The 22,668-nt window shown below is 49.9% G+C and overlaps 1 protein-coding gene across 3 annotated transcripts in view; it reads left to right on the top strand.

Moving 5' to 3' along the window:
- The window catches only part of Osbp2 (oxysterol binding protein 2), a 126,584-nt gene that overhangs the window by 63,917 nt on the left and 39,999 nt on the right, over positions 1-22,668 (top strand). Inside the window, exon 2 of one of the 3 annotated variants that reach the window (XM_069994527.1) lies at positions 1,005-1,101. The exons of the other annotated variants lie outside the window; for them this stretch is intronic. Coding sequence (XP_069850628.1) covers positions 1,041-1,101 — 61 coding nt within the window. The 5' untranslated portion in view covers positions 1,005-1,040. The remainder of the gene's footprint in view (positions 1-1,004; positions 1,102-22,668) is intronic. 3 annotated transcript variants of the gene reach the window in all.

Genomic DNA, 22,668 nt, shown 5'->3' with positions numbered 1-22,668 from the left:
AATAAAGTGGAAGCTGGAAGTAGGAAGTGCCATGGCAAGCAAGCTTAGCTTCTTGTAGGCTGTGAACTTGCACTTGCCTCAGTTGGTACGAGGCAGCCTCGGAAGGGAGCCATCGTGGAGCAGATGGTGTTTTCAGTCAATGGTCCTCGTGGTAACCAAGAGGATGGGCCTGAAGATGTCAGTGTGGAAGCTGGGATTCCGTTACTGGTGGTTCAGGTGGAGAAAAGGCTGTGGATTTGCTAGTGATTCTGAAGCCCTTTGGGGATCATTGCATATGGGAGGGGCCCAAGAAGAGGGAAGAAAACACAGCAGCCCACCCTTAGGACCCCTAGGGGCAGAAAGCATCTTCTCAATGGAGGGAGGAGGATAGCCAGCTGGCTGTGGAGGTCTGGAGCTTAGAGGGCAAGACTCAACTTCTATTACAGCTGGGGCCATGCAGCTGGGGGCTGGGACACGGAGTCATGGATATAGACCCTACCTCGTGGTCCCCAGCAGGAAGCGAGAAGAGAATGGAGTTGAGAGTGAGGTTAGAACAGGTTTGAGAACAGTAGGCAGGTGGTGAGAGGACCAGGAGGCAGGGATTTCCATGACTGGTGGTTGCTAGTAGTTGCCACAGGAAGGGCCCTAAAAGCAGGGCACTGGGTTCAAGGATGACTCTGAGCAGCAGTGCACCTGTCATTTCTTGCCTTTCCCTAGGTCTCCCCTCTACACTCCCCTCCAAAACCCTCTTGCTGTTTCTGACACCTCTCCTCACATCTCTGGACCATGCTGCCGGGAGCAGGCCGGGTGAGGTGAGCACAGGTGGATGCCCAGACATGGACATGGGTGCTCCCTCCTGAGCCTCATCCCTAAACCCTAACCATCATCTGGAGGCCACTGGACCCCATGGCCTGGCAGCTGAGGGTGGGGTGAGGCTTTTGCAGCCTGGCTGGGTGACAGATACTTGTTCTCTTCGTGCCCCGCCCCCCCCAACACCTGGTTGCAGCCATGTCCCTTCTTTGCAGGGCCCATCAGCATGGGCAGCTCTGCTCCTCCGTCTCATGGGGATTGTACCACGGGTACGACAAATGATCCAGCCCCTCTCTGATTGCTGCCTGCCAGGTTGGTCTATGTGTGCTGGTGTGCTGGCTTCTCTGATGTGACTTCCAGGTCTCCCTGTCCCCAGACTCAGCCATGACGCCACTCTCCCCAGCCTGACCTTCCACCATTAACAGCCCTGCCTCAGGCAACATCGGAGTTGATCTGGACACAACTAATTCCAGCTGTCATTTATCGAGACATTTCACACATTGACCAAGACTGGGAACTATTTAAGTGATCATAAGATATGGAATATAAAATCGAGTCATCCTGTCACCTCGCTGCTACCCTTTCTCCTCCCAAGAAAATGCATGAGCCATTTTGGGAAAGGTGGTTCTTTTTTTTTAAAGCCATACAAAAACATGCAAGCCTCACCCCCCCCCCCACACACACATACACACGTAAACACCCCTGCACCCACATATATAAATGAGATTGTATATTTTATTTTGGTGATACTGCGGTTTCAACTCCGAGCCATGAACTTGATTAGCAGGTGTTCTATTTCTTGAATCACACCCCAGGCCAATGAGCATGTGCTTTATGTATTAGTATAAAGCTTTTTCTTTCCCCCTTACCAAGATGTTGTGAAGCTTTTTTTTTTTTTTTTTTGGTCCGGTTGTGGGGCCTGAACTCTGGGCCTGAGCACTGTCCCTCAGCTCTTCAGCTCAAGGCCAGTGCTCTACCACTTGAGCCACAGCGCCACTTCCGGCTTTTTTCTTTTTGCTTATGTGGTGCTGAGGAATCGAACCCAGGGCCTCAGGCATGCAAGGCAAGCGCTCTACCACTGAGCCAACTTCCCAGCCCGTTGTGAAGCTTTTTACATGTCGATCCAAATAGACCTATCTGAGTTTTAAGAGCACGGCATTCCATAGTGTGTCATAACTTAGTCATTTCTCCCTCAATAGATAATTAGATTCTTTAGATTTTATTGCTATTCTAGAGAGGGCTGCAATGAGCCCTCTCTAAAATGCATACATGAGCATGAGTTTTCCCATTGTGAAGATTCTGAACAGTGGAATTACTGGGTGATAAGCGCATGTACATGATATATATCAACATGCACTATCAAATACCAGCCAAGGCTGAGCACCCGTATTTCACCCTGTAATCCTAGCTACTCAGGAGGTTGGGATCTGAGGATCACAAGTCAAGGCCAACAGAGCAGATAAATCCAAGCGACTCCTATCTCCTAGGAACCAGCAAAAGGCCAGAAAAACACTCCAGTGATGAGTGCCAGCTGTAAGAACTGGAGTCTGAGTTCAAGTCCCAGTACTGGGCTGGGGGTGGAGGTGGGGGTGGGGGTGGGAGAAGGGAAAGTCAGCCAGAAAGGTGTTTTTCCCAACAGTGTGGATTTTGGTTTTGACAATAATTTCTTACTCTAACGGGTGAATGGGAAGTTATTTCCTCAATTTGCTTCATTGTCTGCATGTGCCTTGATCTGTTTATTGACTGTTTTCTGCAGTTTGCATCCTGTGTATAAATTCCTTTCTGTTGTCATTTTACTCTCTGGATGTTGGTTGGTTTTTATGCTGATCTCTAATCTCTAAAAGCTCCTGTAGTTCAGATTATTTCTCCTTTTTTGGCTATATATTTTGCAAGCTATTTTCTCTTGGTTGCTTTCTCTTTAAGCTGTTTTTATGGCATCTGTGGTGCTGTGGATGCCTATGTGGGAACATCTATCCTTCCTTCCTTCCTTCCTTCCTTCCCTCCCTCCCTCCCTCCCTCTCTCTCTCTTTCTCTTTCTTCCTTCCTTCCTTCCTTCCTTCCTTCTGTGATGTCAAGAGCCTGGGCCTTGTCCTTGAGTTTTTTGACTCAAGGATAGCACTCTACCACTGAAGCCACAGCTCCACTTCTGGCTATTTGGTGATTCAATGGAGATAAGACTCTCAGGAATTTGAGGTGAGGGGTTGGGGAGAGGGAAAGTAGAAGAAAAAGGGGTAACAAGTTTGACAAGAAATGTACTTACTACATTACTTATGTAACTGTAATTCCTCTATATATCACCTTGACAATATAGATAGATAGATAGATAGATAGATAGATAGATAGATAGATAGATAGATAGATAGATAGATAGATAGATAGATAGATAGATAGATAGATAAATAGATAGATAGAAAAGAATCTCAGAAACTTAACTGCCCAGCTGGCTTCAAACTGTGATCCTCAAATCTCAGCCTCCCTGAATAGCTAGGATTACATGTGTGAGCCACCAATGCCTGGAGCATTTATCATTTTTTACTAGTTGGAGAAAATGAATTTGGAGGCTTAACAAACTGCATTCTTGGCCCTTTTCTGGTCTTTGGTCTTTGATTGCTGTTTGGCTCCCCACTCCTTTTTTGGAGGGGGGGGATCAGAGATGGGGCTTGAACCCAGGACTTGGACACTGTCCCTGAACTTTGCTCAAGGCTAGAAATCTACCACTTTGAGCCACAACTCCATATCTGGTTTGTAGGTGGTTAATTGGAGATAAGAGACTCTAGGCCTTTCCTACACTGGCTGGCTTTGAACTGTAATCCTTAGATCTTAGCCTCCTGAGTAGCTAGGATTATAGGCGTGAGCCACCAGTGCCTGGCCCTTGTGTGTGTGTGTGTGTGTGTGTGTGTGTGTGTGTGTGTGTGTGTGTGTGTGTGTGTGTGTGTGTGTGTGTGTGTGTGTGTGTGTGTGTGTGTGTGTGTGTGAAGAGGGCTTGGTATTAGGATTTGAACTTGGGACCTTGTACTTCCTAGACATTGCTCTGCCATTTGTGCCACATCCCTAGCCCCTTTACATTTAGTTTTATTTTTTTCTTTTCAAATAAGGTCTCCGCTTTTTGCCAAGGATGGCAAAAAGAGGCTAGGACATGGCTCAAGTAGTAAGTAGAGCACCTGCCTAACAAGTTCAAGGCCCTGAGTTCAAGCCCTCAGCACCACCAAAGAAACATTCTTTTCCTCCTCCTGCCCTGTCCTGTAGAGAAAGGGTTACAAGTAATCATTTAGTGGAATGGATATAGCTTGTTTCCTTGGTGCATTCTTGCCATATGGACAAAAGATTGCACAGGAAGATGAAGAGTTTCTGGAATATGGGAAATTGCTGGTTGATCACACACACAAACCCCTTTCCCAGAAAGCTCCCCTTGATTTTCACTTATTCCTTCCCATGAATATCTCCCATCTTTGGCATCCTATTAAACACGCCACTTTATGCTCTGCTCTTTCCACTTCACTGTCTAGTTAACAGTTTCCTGGGCCTTTATAATCATTTTAATGGCTGTGTAGTATTCCACAGGTAATATTACAGAATATAATGTTTTTAATCATCCTTCAACTGTTGAGCTTTTGAGTTTCCCATTTTGTGCTGTTAGAGATAATGATGCTGTCAGTGGCTTTATGCAGAAAGCTTTTTCTTCTCTTGAATTATTTCTGAAGGAAAATTCCCCAGGTCCAGGTTATTGAAATAAGGGTAACAGCAGTTATATGTTGCCCATTTACAGATGAACCAGCTACGGAGTGAGCATGTCAGTTCCCTTGTAATCTCAATCTCATTGACAAGATTATCAGGGGTCAATAATTTTTTTTTTTACTATTTTAGTATCTTCAAAGAGTGCATCAAGGCTGTTAAGTTGTGTTCCTTGAATTATCAACAAAGAAGGGGGGATATTTTTGTAGTAGATTTGTGGCTTTTCAATTCCTTCTTACTACTTTTGTTTTTGTTTGTTTGTTTTTTGTTTTTTGTCGGTTTTAGGGCTTGAACTCTGGGCCTATGTGCTGTCCCTGAGCTCTTCAGCTCAAGGCGAGGGCTCTACCACTTGAGCCACAGTGCCACTCCCTGGTTGGTATTTTTGCTTGCTTGTTTGTTTTTGTGCAGGTCCTAGGTCTTGAACTGAGCTGTTTTGCTCAAGGCTAACACTCTGCCACTTGAGCGCCACAGCTCCACTTCCAACTTTTTGTAGTTAATTGGAGATCAGAATCTCATGGACCTTTTCTGCCTAGAATAGCTTCCAACTATGATCCTCAGATCTCAGCCTCCTGAGTAGCTAGGATTACAGGTGTGCACCACTGGTGCCTGGCTTGTTGGTTGGTTGGTGTTTTGTAGCAAGACTGAGTCCTGAACTCAGAGCATCCCCCTTCCTTACTCAGCTGGTGCTCTACCACTTGAGCAATGCCTCCAGCCCTACTATTTGTTGGTAACTTTGCAGCTGAAATCTCAGGGACTTTCTTGGTTGGACTGAGTTCAAGCCATGATTCTTCAGGCCTTGGCTTCCTGGTAGCTAGGTGTGAACCACTAGTGCCTCCTTCCTTCCTTCCCTCCCTCCTCCCCTCTCTCCTTTCTTTTCTTCTGTCTTTACTTCCTCCACTCAGGAATTCCAACTCTTTATCTTGAGGAATTTGTTTCTGGAAGGGATATCTAGACTCCAACAAGCAGAAGGCCTTTTGGTAACTAATTGGCACAAGCACTAATGCAATGTCCCTAGAGTTGTATGGTGGCACTGACCCCAAGTGCCTACCTTGATCCTCTAGGCCATCTGCCCACCGGCCCCTACCAAATGCTTGTTGGGGTGGGGGGCCTTGGTGTAGCTCCTTCCTCTCCCCAGGACAAAGCCAGCCAGCCTCAGGCCTCTTGACTCTTCTGCCCCAGTATCTAGGGCAGGTGGGGACAGAATCTGCTACTTCCTTCTGCTTTCCATTTTCAAAACAATTTGAATGGTATATACTCTCTCCCATCCCATTAAAAAAAATCCAAATTCATCAGAAATAAATTGAACTTTTCCCCCCTCAGGAAGTTTATTTTAATTGCCTAGCAACCTATTATAAGTAGCTCTTGAATTAATCGTTTTGGCTTCAGTACAGAATCGTTTATTAGCAAGGCCTGCAGTCAGCACCTATGCCTGGATATTCTTAGAACACGGTTGCCTTCAGGGTCTTCATTCTTAAAAGTCGCCCTACAGGGACTGCACATGCCCAGTGGGCCTTTGGGTGTGGGGGGAAGTGGGGAGGACACACACTTGATTCTCCAGACCAATATGCAAGTCACTTCCTCATTTATATAGCCCTGATTTTCATTAATGATCAGCCTGAGGTCCAGAGTGGGAGCCACAGATCCCCAATGTCCACAGTGCTTTTGAGGGCTGTGGCCAACTGAGGTCAGGAAGTCACCATGCTGTCTTGCTTTCCCAGGCCTCTTGAGCTGGTCCTGTCCTCTGTGCTGTCGAGGCAAGGGCCGTTCAGGAGTGCAGAGTAAACGGGGCTCTGAGGTGGTAGGTACCAGAAATGCAGACCTGGGGCTCTGTGATGGAAGGCTGGGGCAGGCAGGAGGGCAAGGGCTCGTAATATAGTGACTCAGCTGCTATCCTCTGTCAGATCACCAATGAAGTCAATCCTGTGCTCATTCATTCACTATGCACCCACTGCTGCTAGGCCATCCTGGAGCCCAGGGATAAGTAAGAAAAGGCCACCTTCTCTGCCCCTGTGGTCTGGAGCAGGAGAGTGACAAGTGCATAGGAGCCCCATGAGGTATGCCAGGTACTGGGGAAGAAACAAACAGAGACTTGAGGACATTTACTTGTAATTCTACTCATACCTGCATTTTTCAGTACTGGCTTTTGAACTCAGGATTTTGTGCTTACCAGACAGGTATTCTATCCTTGAGCCACATTTCCAGCTCTGTTGTTACACTTTTTGAGATAGGTTCTTGCTTCCTATCTAGGCAGATGAGTGCCTAGATAGAGTGGATTGTAATCCACCTTTTAAGGCTTCCTTTTGTAGTTAGGATGGTGACAGGTGTGTGCTACTATACCTACACTCCTCCTTCGAGATGGCATCTCTTGGACTTTTCTTTTTTTTTTTTTGTCCGGTTGCGGCGCCTGAACTCTGGGCCTGGGCGCTGTCCCTTAGCTGTTCAGCTCAAGGCTAGCGCTCTACCACTTGAGCCACAGCACCACTTCCGGCTTTTTTCTTTTTGCTTATGTGGTGCTGAGGAATCGAACCCAGGGCCTCAGGCATGCAAGGCAAGCGCTTTACCACTGAGCCAACTTCCCAGCCCCTCTCTTGGACTTTTCTGTCCCAGTAGCCTCAAACTGTCATCCTCCTGATCTCTGCCTCCCAAGCAGCTAGAATTAATTACAAGTGTGAGCTACTGGTGCCTGAGTCTATATATAGTTTTCTTTCAATCATAAATATGTTGTATAATTTGCCTTTTTTTTCTTTTAGCTTGAGTGTGTGTCCATGTCCTGGGGCTTGAACTCAGGGCCTGGGCACTCCAGGATGGGTGCAGATGGGGTTGAAGGGGGCTGGAACTCCACCTCACCTCTCTAGAATGGGAGGAGGGACGCATACGGTGGAGTCACTCAGGGGCATCTTGTGCTCTCTTTGCCTTCTGTGCTGCCTGATCAGCTTTTCAGCTAGTTTGCCTCCTTTTTCTGATTGGCTAGCACTCTACCAACTGGCACTCTGGCTGTTACACCAACTAGGCTGTAGACTTCCAAGTATTTCACAGGAACAGAAGCTGCTCGCTTTCTTTCTTTCTTTTTTTCCTTCCTTCCTTTCCCTCCCTCCTTTTTTTTTGGGGGGGGGGAGTACGGTCGTGGGGCCTGAAATCTGGGCCTGGGCGCTGTCACTCAGCTCTTCGGCTCAAGGCTAGCGCTCTACCACTTGAGCCACAGCGCCACTTCCGGCTTTTTTCTTTTTGCTTATGTGGTGCTGAGGAATCGAACCCAGGGCCTCATGCATGCAAGGCAAGCGCTCTACCACTGAGCCACCTTCCCAGCCCCCCCCCCTTCCTTCCTTCTTTTCTTCTTTTCTCTTTTTCTTACCTCTGGGCCTGGGAGCTGTCCCAGCTAGCGCTCTACCACTTACGCACAGCACCACTTCCAGTTTTTTCTAGAGTAGTTTATTGGAGATGAGTCACTCAGACTTTTCTGCCTCAACTGGCTTTGAACCATGATCCTCATATCTCAGCCTCCTGAGTGGCTAGGATTACATGTATGAGTGATCTACAAGCACCCAACTGGTTATTTTTTTATGTGACTTACAGTGTAATTATGTACAAAGGAGACAATAATTTGTGTGGTTTAGTGAGACTGCAAATAATAAGACACCATGTCTGGAAAAATAACAAGCAAAAAAAAGGTTGGAAGCTTGGCTCAAATGGTAGAGCACCTGCTTAGCAGTGCAAGTTCTGAATCCGAACTCTAGAACAGCTTTAGATTTATTCTAGCACATGGACAATCCTTAAAGGATTGCCCATAAACTGAGCATGGGGCATGTGTGTGTAGTCCTTGCTGTTTCCGAGGCTGGGGTGAACTCACTTGGTCTAGGAGTTTAGCCTGAGCAGCATCAGGAGAACCCAACGATCTCTTGTATCACTTGAATGTTGTCCCAAAGCAATCAAAACACTGCTCCAGGCTCCCCCTCCCCCTCCCCATTTTATTTCACAAGGCCTCCTTTGTCTAGGGAGGCAGAAGCTGCTTAGGAAGAGCTGTGTTAAAAATGTGGCCTCCCCTCCCAGAATACAGAGGGTTCCCTGGGCGAATTGGTGGTGCTGGGTAAGTCCCTTTACTCGAGAACCTTGATGACTTCTGGAAAGAGGGGGCCAGTGGGACCCTACAAACTCAGCTGTTCTGTGGGGATTGCCTCAGGAGTCAGCTACAGCATGCAGCCCTGCACCTGGTGTTGGGGCTCTCTGCACCCATCAGCCTGGTCTAGTGACTTTAGTCAAACTGAGTGTCTGGCTGCTTCAAAGGCCTGGAATTCTTGATCCAGCCCCACCTGCCCTGAGTCTGTTAGATATTAACACCAGCGCTCAGCTGTGTATCTGAAAAGACTGAATGGGCGAGAATGGATTTCCTTTAATAAATTACATTTGGAAAATCCCACTGGCTGTACTCCCATGAGGTGGGGAGGTTAGGGGTTGGAGCAAGAGCTGAGCCCAGAGTTGCGTGTCCAGCGTGGCAGGGCAGAGGGTGGGAGACAGGATGCACCAGGACTCCCACCCCCAGCCCCTTGTACCGAAGGGAGCAGGAGACTCGCTAGGCGACAATGTCAGGGTCACCGGGAGTTGGGGGGGGGGATCTGGCTGAGGTCCCTGGGTGCAGCCCCCAGGGTGTGGGCCTAAGAAGCCGGGGAGTCAGTGCTGACGCCCCACGGGGGCGCGCGGAGCTCGGGCGGGACTGTGTCCAACGAGGTCTGTTGGGGACCGGCGTCCCCGTCCCCGCGGCCCGGAGCAGCAGCGTTTTAGGGATCCCGAGTCCCCAGGCCCCGCCTGTTGCCGCCTTTCCCGGAAGGTGCCCGGGTGGCTGCACGTGGCTGCCGGTGCACCGGCCTGCAAGACGGGGTCCCGAGGGCGACCTCCATTTCCTGCAGTCCCGCCGGGCCCCGGGGACCCCCTCTTCCCCGGGGCTCTCAAGGGCGCCCCTCGCTCCGCACCGAAGCCACGCGGAGCTCGCGGCCGCAGGGACCGGAGGGGAGGACCCGGGGGCCGCCCCGCGCCCGGCGCCCCGGGGGCGGCGATCGGCTCCCTCCCGGCGGCGCCGACGGGGTTAACGGGCCGGGCCGGGCGGCGGGCGGCAGTGGTGCATTGTGGTCGCGCGGCGCGGGCCCGCGAGCGCCCGCCGCCTCCGCCGGGCGGCCCTCCGAGCGGCCGCGCCATGTAGCGCGCCGGGCCAGGCCGCCCCGCGGCGGGATGAAGGGACGCGGCTGCTGGGAGGCGGCCTCCGTGCGCGCCCTCTGCGGCTCGGGCTGCCTGCACACGTTTAAGAAGGGTCAGTGCGGGGGAGGCCCCCGCGCGAGCCCCGAGGTCACCCCGCGCCGGGAGCCCCGCGCCGGCTCCACGCGCCCGGGAGCCCCGCGCTCGCCCGCGCGCGCGCGCGTCCCGCGCCTTCCCCACGCGGCGCGCGCTCTGGACTGGGGGCTGCGGTAGAGCGGAAACCAGGAGAGGAAATGCAACCCAGATCTCCCCGGAGAGCAGGGGGCAAGTGGCGGCCGCGTGGAGCCCACCACGCCGACCCTTCCTCCGGCCCCCTCTCCCACGGTCACCCCCACGGCCTGCATGCCCGGAGCGGGGGCTGCCCTTGAGGACCCCATCCGCAGCCCTTGTCGGCTGCGGGTCCCCGTGCGTGGACACCCCCCCCCGGGCGTGCCCTCCTCCTCATGCGTGTCCCCCAGCGTGCGTGTCCCATCCCCCGGGTTGGGGCCGAGGCCAGACCTGGCTGCACCCCCTCTTCCCTTCCCGCGGAGACCCCCGGGATGGATGGGGAGCCCCGCCTTCCCGTTCCCGGGGGTGGGGGTGGGGGGGGTATGGGGAGGGGGAGGAGGAAGGGGCCGTGTTGGAAACGGACGCCAGGCAAAGGCGCCAGCCTGGGCTGCCCATCCGGGTGCGTGCGTCCTTCCTTGCTGAATGAAGACTTCTGCCGTGAGTGGAGCTTGCCGTGCGCCTCCATCAGTGTTTCCGTTATCATTTGAATCTCTAGGGGAAAGGAGGATACTTTAATTGCCGCGGACCTAACAGAGAGGCTGTTGATATAACTTACTGGGTGTCGGGCTCCTTTTAGAAAGGTCCACCCTCTGACCCGTAATAAACCTTTGCTTGCTGATTGGCTATTGTAATGGCTTCAGCAGGTTGTGGTGAGTTCCAGCATTCTCCAAATTTCAGCCCAGGGGTCACATTTAACCATGTGTATTCTCCTGAAAACATAGTACAGGATGTTTGAAATTGTGAACAGCAGTTTATTTCGTTTTTTAAAAAAAATGGCTTAGACGGAGAGCGCACCTGCCTGGCAAGCTGGTACTAGGGTCACATTTAACAAAATCCTTTACGGTGTCTCATGCCTATAGTCCCAGCTATTTGTCAGGCAGAGATTGAGAGGACCATAGTTCCAAGGCCTACCTGTACAAAAAGTTAGCATCTCACATCTCACTCCATAACTTATGATGGAGTACATCTGCGATTACATCTGTATAGGAGGCCACAAGTAGGAGGACCAAATTTGGAGGACAGCTCCAGGCTAAAAGTCCGAGACACTATCTGAAAAGTAACTAAAGCAAAAAAGGACTGGGCTCAGGTACACCTGCTTAGCAAGTAATAGGCCTTGAATTCAAATCCTTGTATCACACACACACACACACACACACACACATACCACCACCACACACACATACATGCACCACACACAAAGAAAGCAAGCATCCCTTAAAAAATTTGCAGGTAAATTTTGTTCATTGGACGATTTCTGGAGGAATTAGAGAATTGGTCTTCCTTTACAGTTTTTATCTGGGATACATATTTCTAGAGCAGTTCTATTCTTTAAGGCAAAGTTTAATCGGTGGTTCTGATATTAATTTGGGTGGATTTACTCAGAAGGTGAAGTTTGGAGGAAAACCATATCAGGCCAGTCATCCGTGGATGCACCGAATGATTTCTGATTGCTGTTAGGTGGACGCTCAGCCCTTGCTATCCCCTAGGCTGTGGTAAAATGCACGCCTTTGTTTGGTAGCACAGGTGTGGCCAGATTGCCGTGGCAGGGTAACCTGGCCGATTGCCAGGCCCCTCTGGGTCTGCCTCCCATCCTACCTCTCGTGGCACTGTCATTGTGTGAATGGATGAGTGGGCTCTGGAAGTGGTGTGCGGCCGCAGAATGCTTAGACCAGGGCATAGAGTAGAGTTTGTGGTAACACCAGGATGAGGCCCAGCCGCCCAGAGCATGGCAAGAGCAGCCTGGGCTGACGCAGGCCCTGAGAGTACACAGGTGTATTCTCTGCAGGTGTTCTTCGCGTGAGGGCAGGCCTAGGAGGGCCAGGACTGAGCTTCCAAGACGAGCTGGAAAGCTTCCAGTTTTTTTTAAGTATTGGCTGGTCCAGCTAAAGAGAGAGGAAGGAGGGATGCCGGGCCCCAGGCTGCGGGAAGCTGGGTTGCATCAGCTTTGGGAACTAGCAACCTCCTGGGCTCTCTTGTGTGTGGGCATGTGCCCCCATCCCCAGCACGAGAACAAAAAGAAATCTGGGCTCCTCTGTTGTTCAGACACTACGGTGGCTTTTGACATGGGTGGAGGTGGTCACTGCAGATAAGACCTCCCCCCCCCCATTGGAGCAGGTTCTAGTAAAATCGCATCCCACACCTGGGCCCCTCTCTGTGAGCTGAGGGGGAACTGGGCTTGAAGTGTGGCCATCTTGGACGCAGGACCACACGGGAGTTCTGGGGCTTCTCGCGTGCTCTGTTAAGGGAAGACCCAGGGTCCTGTCTGACCAGGATACACGTTCCTGGGCATTTCCCTGCCTCCATGTAAGTCACATTTGCTCCCCATTTCTGAGGGAGCTGGAGTGTTTTAAAAAGGGGTACTCACCCTGCTCGCACATCTGGTCTATGAGGAAGGCATGGGGGTCAGAGCAGTTGGGCCATTGTCCTGCCACTTGACTGCCTGTCAACTGGTGTCATAGTTTCTTCATCTAAAAGATAGTAGGGGATTGGGAAGGTGGCTTAGGGGTAGAGTGCTTGCCTAGCATGCATGAAGCCCTGTGTTCAATTCCTCAGTACCAGAGTGCTAGCCTTGAGCAAAAGAAGCTCAGAGACAGTGACCAGGCCCTGAGTGCAAGCCCCAGGACTGGCAAAAAAAAAAGTGGCATTAGACCTCCGGGACTAGAGGCCGGGCTGCTGGAGGGTGAGATGAGGTCAAATGGGATCTGTGTCATCTCATCTCTTAGTCTCTTCTCGGTGTCCGTCTGTGCTCTTCAGACTCACAGCAAGGTGAGAGTCTACTTAGGGGTCTCATGTAAGCACTGTTCAGCTGTGGCCATCTTTCCCATTTTGCCCGCCATACTATAACCACGAGTTCTGCATTATGGGGGAAGGGAGAGCAAACCCCAAATCCACCTCTCCTGGGGGTAAAGGGCTTGGGGCCAAGGGGCCTGAGGTGTTGGGGAAGGTGAGTGGAAGGTAATTCACAGGTCCTGTGGATTAAGGCTAGAGCACAAGTAACAAGACTAGGTGAAGTCTGGAGGGTTTTGAAGAATAGATCACGTGTGGCATCTAGAGGCAATTCCAGCCTATCAGAAGCAGCCTCCCTTTGCCTTTGGTGTATACGTGTGTGTGTGTGTGTGTGTGTGTGTGTGTGTGTGTGTGTGTGTGTGTGACAGCAGAAGAGCAGAGCACAAGTGTCTTGGACTGGCTTAGGGGGCTCACAGTAGGCCGAGACCATGCACAGCCAAGATGGTAACTTTCTCATTCACCTGCTCACAAGCAGCCGCTGTCTTCTGAGCTGGGCTCTGATGGGCTTCACTTGGCAGAACCCAGAGAGCTGACCTGAGTGAAGCGAGTGACACTGTGTCACAGATGTAGGAGTGATGACAGCCAACATGGCCCTGTGGAGGTCCTGTTTCTTTACACAGGCTCCCAGCAAACGTGGTGCTCCAGTCCTGCATGCAGCTATGACATAAATGCCAGGGACTTACATGTTCTGCAGGCCTGGGGTTTTGTGTATCTTTGAGGACCAGGACAGGAATCAGTCTCAGAGAAGGAACCTCAGAACACCTGCTGAGAACTGATGTAGGATGTAGGGGGTCTTCAGAAAGTCACAGGTGTAGACCAGGTGCAGTGATACATGCCCGTAATCCCAACTACTTGCAAGAATCAGGGTTTTGAGGCCAGTCTGGGCCTCATTGAGATGCCATCTCAATGAATAAGTCAAGTATGATAGTCCATGCCTGTGATCCCAGCCACTCCACTCCTAAGTGGAGGTAGGAGGTTCACAGTCTAAGGCCAAAGATAGCAAATGGAGCAAAGATAGCATTAGACCTGATTTGAACAAGCAAAGGGCAGTGTGGGGGGGGGGGAGGAAGGGGGGATTATAGCTCAAATATTTGAAGGCCCTGAGTTCAATCCCTAGTACCATCAAAGAAAGTCCCAAATTGGGGTCTTTTGGGGTATAGCTTGCCAGCCTGCAGGGTAAGCAGGGGACCACATGCAGGGTACAAGTCGTGACTTTGGAGCTAGATGCACCCCCCAGGTGCTGTGGGAGCGGCCACTCCAGATCCACCATCCAGAACCCGAAGCCTTGGTGGAGCTTGCCTTTGCAGTAGCCAGCTTTCCATTACTGTGGAACATGCCCGAGGAGACAGGGGAGAAAGGTTTGTTTTTGCGCATGCTTTCAGAGTCTTCCATCCATGGCTGGCTGATTCCGTTACGTCTAGGCAATGGTGGGATAGTGTAGGGGAAAAAATTGCGTGCCTTGGGAGCAATCACAGAGCTGAGAGATGGGGAGGATCTGCTGACCTCAAGACTCCACAGCTTCTCCGAATATCATCCACCAGCAATCAGGACTTTTTAACACATAACCTGTGGCAGGGAGCATGGTTTTATTTTCTACTTGACTTTTCATTTTTTGGTGGTAGAAGATGTGGCAGAAATGGGACTCATGCCTGCAGCCTTCCTTGGGGAAGACTGAGGACCAGGAATCTGCTAGATGCTTGGGGTACTTGGTCTTGGGGCTCACTTTCTGGTTCAGAACCTCAGGGCCCTGGCGCTGTAAAATGGGGTGATTCAGGGGGTGGGAATTCCTTGTCACTTGAGAGAGGCTAAATGCCAGGAAATTTCAGGTGCTTAGATGTTGTTTGAGGCAGACTTAAGAGCGGTAAGTGATGAAGAAAGACAATCATCTTGATCCTTTCTGTGTAGCAGAAATTCAAGGCAACAAGTGTGTGTGTGTCATTCACAGTCAGCAGCCAGGTGACAGGAGTCTAGTGCAGACAGGCTGAGGGACTGAGAGTCAGGCTCTCCACTTCCCAGCCCAGACGCCTTTGCACCTCCCAGGAGCCCAGCCCAGGAGGGCCGATGGACTCACATGCAGCAGCTTTGAGACTATTGGGAGCCTGGAGCAGCACAGTTGGCTGAGAATAGGGACTGCCCCCAGGCAGGGAGGCCAAAGTGGGGCAGGGAGCATCCATACCCAGGGCCCTCTGCCCACAGGTAGGTAAGGGGGTGCCGAAGGGTCTGCCAGGCTGGGGGGGGGAGCAGAGGAGGGCACCACACCCGTGCCTCTGCGGGCAGCCTCTGTGTCAGGGACAGATGAAAGGAGCAGGGAGCATATGGGAGAGGTGTGCAGAACAGGCTTCCCTGGGGCTCAGGACGGTCTCTGCTCACACGCTTTGTGTCTGTGGCCGCTCTGAGCCCTGGGGGAGGCATGGCCCGCTGTGCAGGAGTGCCAGCTCATGACCCAAGCCATAAGGGGTGAATTCAAGCCCCTTCACAGACACTGGGGCCGCGGCTTTCTGTCACTCTGCCATCTGAGAAAGGCGTCAGCAGGGTGAGAGTGGGAAAGCTGTGACCCCGTGGCCAACGTCGTCGTTGTGCCATCAGTGTCCCAGGGAGCCTGGAGGGAGGGCCAGGGCAGGGCACACTTGGCCCTCATGGGTCATTTTGTGCAGGGTCCTGGTAGGCACATTTGGAGACTTGCCAAGTTCCTCGAAGCCCTTTGCTCCCACGTATCCTACGTTTGCTGTGATGTACTGGGCTCTGCTCCCATTGACTGCATGTGTGTTACAACGAAAAGCAATCTACATTCTCTATGATTGGTGCAGCCTAAGTTGTGCAGTGTACAACCTGTGCAACGATCACAGCCACCTGGTGAATAGACACAGTTATCTGACACAGTGTTTGGCCAGCCTAGAGAATAGCACCCTGATCTCTGTTGCCTCTGGGCCCAGAGAGGGTTGCTAAACCAAGGCAGGTGACCCCAGTGGATCCCCAGTATAAGCCAAAGGGAGGCCAGGGGAGGGCACCACCCGCTGTGGGCCCGATTCACTGATGCCAGCGTTTCCTATAAAGTCTCAGACTAGCAGCAGCAGCCTCTGCCCGAGTAGATGAGCGCTATGAATAAAGATGAAGTTATGGGCTTTGGGCTGCCAAAGAGAAATTTCCTTTTATGTCCCGTTTCCCTCTGACGTGTGTTGAATAATGCCTCCTGACGCACATCTTCAGAAATAGCAGCTATGCACACCAAGTGTTTGCCTTGAGAAGAAAAGAGGCCATAGACGGGAGGATCGGAACCGCATGTGGACAGTACCTTGGCTACTCGAGGTGCCCTGGCCTGGTGCCCCTAGCATCCTTGTGGCCGCAGTGGGGCCAGGTGAGGCCAGGTGGAAGCGTTTTCTAGGAAGTTTGACCTGACAGCTGGCTAGGCCACTGGGCACTGGGGAGTCCAGCAGGACTTTTAGCTCCCTATTTCGATGTCTGGAGATTCTTGAGCCCACTCGTTCCTTGCCCACTATCACACGTGCTTTATTCTCCACCTAACCCTTGGAGGTTCCGCTGGCCAATCCTCTGGGTCCTGATCATACATCATATACTTTATGTATTTGGTAGTACTGGAGATTTAAACTCAGAGTCTCACATTGGTTAAGCTGGTGCTCTACTGCTGAGCAATGACTCCAGCCCTGTTTTTTGCTTTTTAAAGGGTAAAAATAACCTGCACGGTGGTTACCTGTATTGCCTGCTTTAGGCTCCCTGTTGTTGCTGGGATCACAGGCACTCCCCACCACAGCCAGCTCTTCTGCTGTGGAGATGGAACTCATGGACTTTTCTACTCAGGCTGTGGTCCAGCCCCTTGATTATGACAATCTCAGCCTTCCACATAACTTGAGATGACAAGTTACCTCAGCACACCCAGTTATTGATTAAGAATGAGGTCGTGTGTGTGTGTGTGTGTGTGTGTGTGTGTGTGTGTGTGTGTGTGTGTGTGTGCGCGTGTGCGTGTGCATGCACGTTTGAGTATGCTGGTATTGAACCCCAATCCTCCTGTTCTCAGCCTCCCAAGTAGCTGGGATGACAGGGGTGAGCAACTTAACTGTGAAGATGACAGTCCCAGAAGTTCAAGGCCAAGGTGTGCCCCTGACTTCAGTCATCCTTCATCCTGCTGTTGTTAACATCCCTATTTTGGATCAGCCTTTTTTCCCTTTATGTGGGTGTACTTTTTACATGGAGATACCAAAAAAAAAAGAAAGAAAAAAAGAAAGGAGAGGAAAGGAAGGAAGGAAGGAAGGAAGGAAGGAAGGAAGGAAGGAAGGAAGGAAGGAAGGAAAAAGAAAATCTTACCAGTTTTCAGTGGTTGTACCTCACTCAGCCTGGGTACACTGGATGGCTTGGAATGCTTTTCTGTCAAATAGTTAAGTTCTTTCCAGATTGTCCCTGCAGCCAGGCTGCTGCCTGAGCATCTTTGGCATGTGGAACTTTTCATCTGTGTTTCTTTCCGGCACACATTCCTAAGAGTGTGATCACTGAATCAGCGTGTGTGAGCGTTTCCCTCTGGCAGTGCAATCCATGCGAGAGCCGGTTCTTGCTTGAGATGCTTAGAGCTGGGTGTGGACCCCAACATCCCCAAGCTGTGTGCCTCCAACTAGGGTTCTGAGTATGTGTGGCTTCTGAGCAGACACAAAATTGTGTCTTGTTAACCTTTCAACTTGTACTTGACTGGGTGTGTAGGCCAGTGGCAGAGGGCTGGCTTACAGGCACAGGGCCTTGGGTTCCATTCCCAGCAGCCCTCCCTCCACCTCCCCTCCCCACGCCCCGGCTTGTCATACACAGCTTTGGAAATGGAGTTAGTTCGTTTCATGCTTGCCCAGAACTGAAGCAGGAGTTCCAGGACTCTAGGGACCTTAGCCACTGACCCTCTGGCCTTGGTAGTTGATCCCTGGACAGACCTGTCTGTCATCCCCTAGCAGGACCTGTTGTTAGGTTTGTGGGACCATTGCAAAATGAAAATGCAGTGCCCCTAGGAAGTTGCTGTCTCAAGATAGCAATAATGGAGCACTAACTAAGCACAGGGGCCTTCTGAGTGTGCACCCTGTGTACTGGCTCAAGCCCATGCCCTGCCCAGCACTCTGGAGTTCCTTGGTTGGGAGTGCCTTTCTGGGCCATCTTGAATCTGCCTTCCCTCCCTCCCTCCCTAACTCCCTTCCTTCCTTCCTTCCTACCTTCCTCCCCCACCCTCCCTCTCTCTCTCATATTGGAGTTTAAACTCGGGGCCTCTATCATTCTATCAGTTAACTCACACCCTTAGCCCTTTCTTAGTTTTAGATTTGCAGACAGGATCTTATGCTTTTGCCCAGCTGGCCTCTGACCACAATAGGCCCCCTACTTAAGTCCTTCCACACAGCTAGGGCTGTAGTCATGGGCTGCCATTTCTAGCCCAAATCTGCTTTTAGCTCAGGGGCTATTCCAGCTCACAGGTGCTAGGCGAGGCATGGACAGGGTCTGGGCATGGGACCTCCCACTCATACTGCTCTGATCAGCACAGCAGTCAGCACACAGAAAAATCCTTGACCTGCATGGACCAGTGCCTTCCCAAGTCATGTCCTGTGACAATTCTGTGTTCCCCTTGACCTCACCCTGTCCCCTTGCTGCTCTTGCTGGTGGCCATCTGGCTCTTCTGCTCATCTTTGCCAAGTAGAGCAAGAGAACAGGAAGCAGCTTTTACTGTTCTAGAACCTTCTGGACTTTTATTATTTTTTTTTTTGCAGTAGTTTGTTGCCTTTGCTCTGTCCAATTCTCTCCTGCTTTCCCCTCCTCACCCCTCCACCTACACCCCTTCCCCTTACCAGCTAGGCATGGAGGAGCCTCCACTTGTACCACAAGGTCATGAGCACAAGAGTTTGGCCTTGAGATTGACTGGAAACGCCAGTGTGGCTTTCTCTCTGATCACAGTCGCCAGGTTTCTTCTGGGCGGCAGAGGTAAGGGGTTGTTTAAGTTGCATGGCAGCATTGACTCCCTGGGTTTCCACAGAATGGGCGCTAGGCAGGGGTACACTGAACTCTGCATTACTCTAGATTACCTAGAGTCCAGAGCTTTCTTCCAGTGTGGTATCACTTGAACCACACCTTCAGCCCTGGATTTTGCTGGGTTTTGGGACAGGATCTCAAGAATTTTTCTGCCTTGGCTGGCCTTGAAACTCAATCCTTCTCTCAGTTTACTAAATAGCTAGATTACAGTGTTAGTTTTGTCTAGTGTTGAACCCAAACCACGTGAATATGATCGTTGCCATTGGAAATGAATTCTGTAGTAGAGCCAGACTTTTTATCAGTGTTCCTCCTCTAACACTTTCTTATGAAAAACTTCATAGAGAAAAGTTGTAAAGATTACAATGTCAACATCTGTATACCCACCATTATACCTGCTTACCGTTATTGTTGATTACATTTACTGTTTTTTTTTGGGGGGGGGGGTCCGGTTATGGGGCCTGAACTCTGGGCCTGGGCGCTGTCCCTCAGCTCTTCAGCTCAAGGCTAGCACTCTACCACTTGAGCCACAGCGCCACTTCCAGCTTTTTTCTTTTTCTGCTTATGTGGTGCTGAGGAATTGAACCCATGGCCTCATGCATGCAAGGCAAGCGCTCTACCACTGAGCCACCTTCCCAGCCCCTACATTTACCTTTTACTTACCACCTATGTATCCTTTCCATCCCTCCTCCCCCATCAGTTCATCTTAGTATTATTTTGCAGTGCTAGGGCTCAAACCCAGGGATTGTCACATGCTAAGCTAAACTAAACTTGATGCATGCTCTAATCCTTTCAACTTTTAATTCCAGGCCCCCCCCCCCCGCCAATTCTTTTGCCTAGGCCAACCTCTGACCACGACCTCTTACTTCCATCTCCCAAATAGCTGGGATTAGAGGCATACGCTTCCACACCTGGCTCTCCATCTTAGTTTTTAAATGCTTTTCAAAGTAAACACATTTGCTTTTTAGGCTAAGAGTAGCAGTACATCAATATCTCCTACCCACCTTCCCCCAACAAAGAAAAATACTTCAGGTTGGGCAGCATGGTGCACACTTGTAAGGTAGCTACTTGAAAGGTAGGATCATGAGTTTGTGGCCAGCCTGAGGAAAGTGAGACCTTCATAAGATACTAGAGTCAATCACCAATGTGCACTCACTCAGGGCCTGGGTGCTGTCCCTGAGCTCTTCTGCTCAAGGCTAGCGTTCTCCCACTTGAGCCACTGCCCCAATTCCAGTTTTTGAGTGATTAGTTGGAAATAAGAGCCTCATGGGGACTGTTTTGCCACAGCTGGCTTCACGCTGTGACCCTCAGATCTCAGCCTCCTGAGTAGCTAGGATTACAGGCATGAGCCACCGGTGCCCAGCTATGTTTGCTTTTTAAAATGATGATTTGACAATCACAAATCTTATTGGCTTCTGAGAAGTGTATCTAACCTCTGTGATCATACTGCCAGGACAGAGGGCTTGCCTGTCACCCCTGTGGCTTCCATGCCTCTTCCCCGACAGCCCCCAGTCCCCGCCCTCCCCATCACTACCGTTCTGATTCTTTTTGTGCCCATTCTAGATCATCACAGAAATGGGATCAGGCAGCACGCCATCCTGGGTGTCAGGCATTTTGTTGTTGTTCTTTCTCCTGTTGTCTACATAGTAGGTCTGCTCTTTGGCTACTAGTATGTCATTGTATAAAGGTTGCTTTGCTCGCCCATTCTCCTGATGGCCACCTGGCTCCAATGATGTCCATTGCAAGTAAAGATGGCATCGGTGTTCTTGTGTGAGTCTTTTCCTTTCTATTTTCTTTAATTTCTCTTGGGTAAATAGTTGAATTGCTGGGTTACGGGGTAAATTTTGTTTCCTTTTATAGGAAGAACACGATTCTCCAAAATGAACTCCAATGGTCCTTTTGCACTGTGGGAGCGCTGTAGTTGTTCAGGCTGCTCCACACCCTCATCATTTGACAATGTTGGTCTTTCTCTTTCCAATGCGTGTGCTCTGACTGCTCATGGTGATTGCCATACTATTTTTTTAGATGTTAAAAAGTAACAGCCAGGCAGTGGTGTCTGACACCCATAATCCTAGCTACTCTGTTCTCTCTGGTAGGTGGAAGTTAGATCTAAAATGCACTGGGATATGACACATTTTACAGAATTTACACACAGTGAGGCCAAAACACAAAGGTGCAAGGCCTCAGTGTCTCTTCATATTTATATAAAATAATATATATACTGAAACAAACTCCAAGATATGGAAACCAAAGACTTTTTTTAGTTTTTAAGTTTTTGATGATTGTTTTCTTTATGTATGGTGTATTCACGTGTACATCTTCAGGAGTGGGGGAAGGGCACAGAACTAGAGGGAAAAAGGATGAAAAAGTGCAGCAGTGGAACTCACACCAGTGAAAGTGAACTATATAACTCGTGGGTGGAATGGGAGGGAGGGACTGAGAGAATGAGGAACAGATGACACTGTAGGAAAGGAAATAAACTCATTGCCTGACTCATGTAATTGTAATCCCTCTGTACATCACCTCTGTAACAACAATAAAGTAAATTAAACAGAAAATCCTAGCTACTCAAGCTACTGAAGTCTGAGGATCATGGTTTGAAGCTAGCTGGGGCAACAAAGTCCATGAGACTCTAATCTCCAATTAACCACCACAAAGCCAGAAGTGGAGATGGAGCCACACCTCCATTGCTGGCTTTTGACTTAGATTTAGTTGCATTTGGCATTAACTTGCATGCGATGTGAGATCATTGTGAAGTCTATTTATTTCCATTGGATATTCATTGTTTACCACTGTGAAATTTAAAAAGCTCTCTTTCCCTAGCCAACTTTCTGGACACCTGCATTGAAAATTACTTGGTTACATAGGTATAGAACTAACTCTTCCTTCCTCTTCCTCCTCCTCTAACCTCCTCCCCCTCCTTGCTTTTCCTTTCTTCCTCTTCCTCTTCCTGTCTAGGGAAAACTTCCTTTGTTGAGTTGTTAATTGAAGATAAGAGTCTCAGGGGGGCCTTTCTGCCCAGGCTGGCTTTGAACCGCAGCCTTCATTTCTCAGCCTCCTGAGTAGCTAGGATTGCAGGTGTGAGCCACTGATGCCTGGTTCTTGTTTTCTTGATGTATTACACAGGCTAAGACCTCTAGCGTAGCAGTGATAGTAATGGTGAGAACAGAAATACCTTGTCCTTGACTTTAGGGGAAAGTTTAGTTTTTCATTATTAAGTATATGATAACTGTCAGCTTTTTGTGTGGGCAAGCATGGACCATGATCCTCCTATTTATGATTCCCATATCACTGGAGTGATAGGCACATGCCATTGTGCCCAGCTTTTTATTGGTTGAAATGGAGTTATACAAAGTTTTTGGCCCCTACTGGCCTTGAACCAAAGTCCTCCTGATCTCAGCCTCCTGAGTAGCTAGGATTACAGGTGTGAGCTGCCATACTTACCTGTTGTTATATTTTCTTGATCATTTCAGAATTTCCCTCATGACTTATTACTTCACCCGCTGGTTCTTTAGAATTATGTGGTTAAATAGGTATTTGTGTTTTTGCATCAATGACCTTCTGTTGTTCTTTCTAACTTAAATCTCTACTAGCCACAGAACATCATTTTTTAAAAATAATTTTAAATGAAGAATTGATTTATGACCCAGAATATGCTCCATCAAATGTAAATGTTTCATGCGTTTTTGTAAAGGATTTGTGTTCTGCCACCGCAGAACATGGCAATTACTTCAACTTGGTAACAGATGAAGGGGACTTGTTTCTATCCACGTGGATAGATTGTGGAATTGAACCTTGTCTGTATTACTACGTTTGCCTCTTTTTTTGCTTTGCTTCACGTTCTCTCAA

This window comes from Dipodomys merriami, unplaced genomic scaffold, assembly GCF_024711535.1.
Source record: "Dipodomys merriami isolate MVZ:Mamm:240054 unplaced genomic scaffold, mDipMer1.0.p SCAF_45, whole genome shotgun sequence".
NCBI lineage: Eukaryota > Metazoa > Chordata > Mammalia > Rodentia > Heteromyidae > Dipodomys > Dipodomys merriami.
Note: the sequence above shows the minus strand (reverse complement) of the source record. Positions and strands in the feature narration are given on the sequence as shown.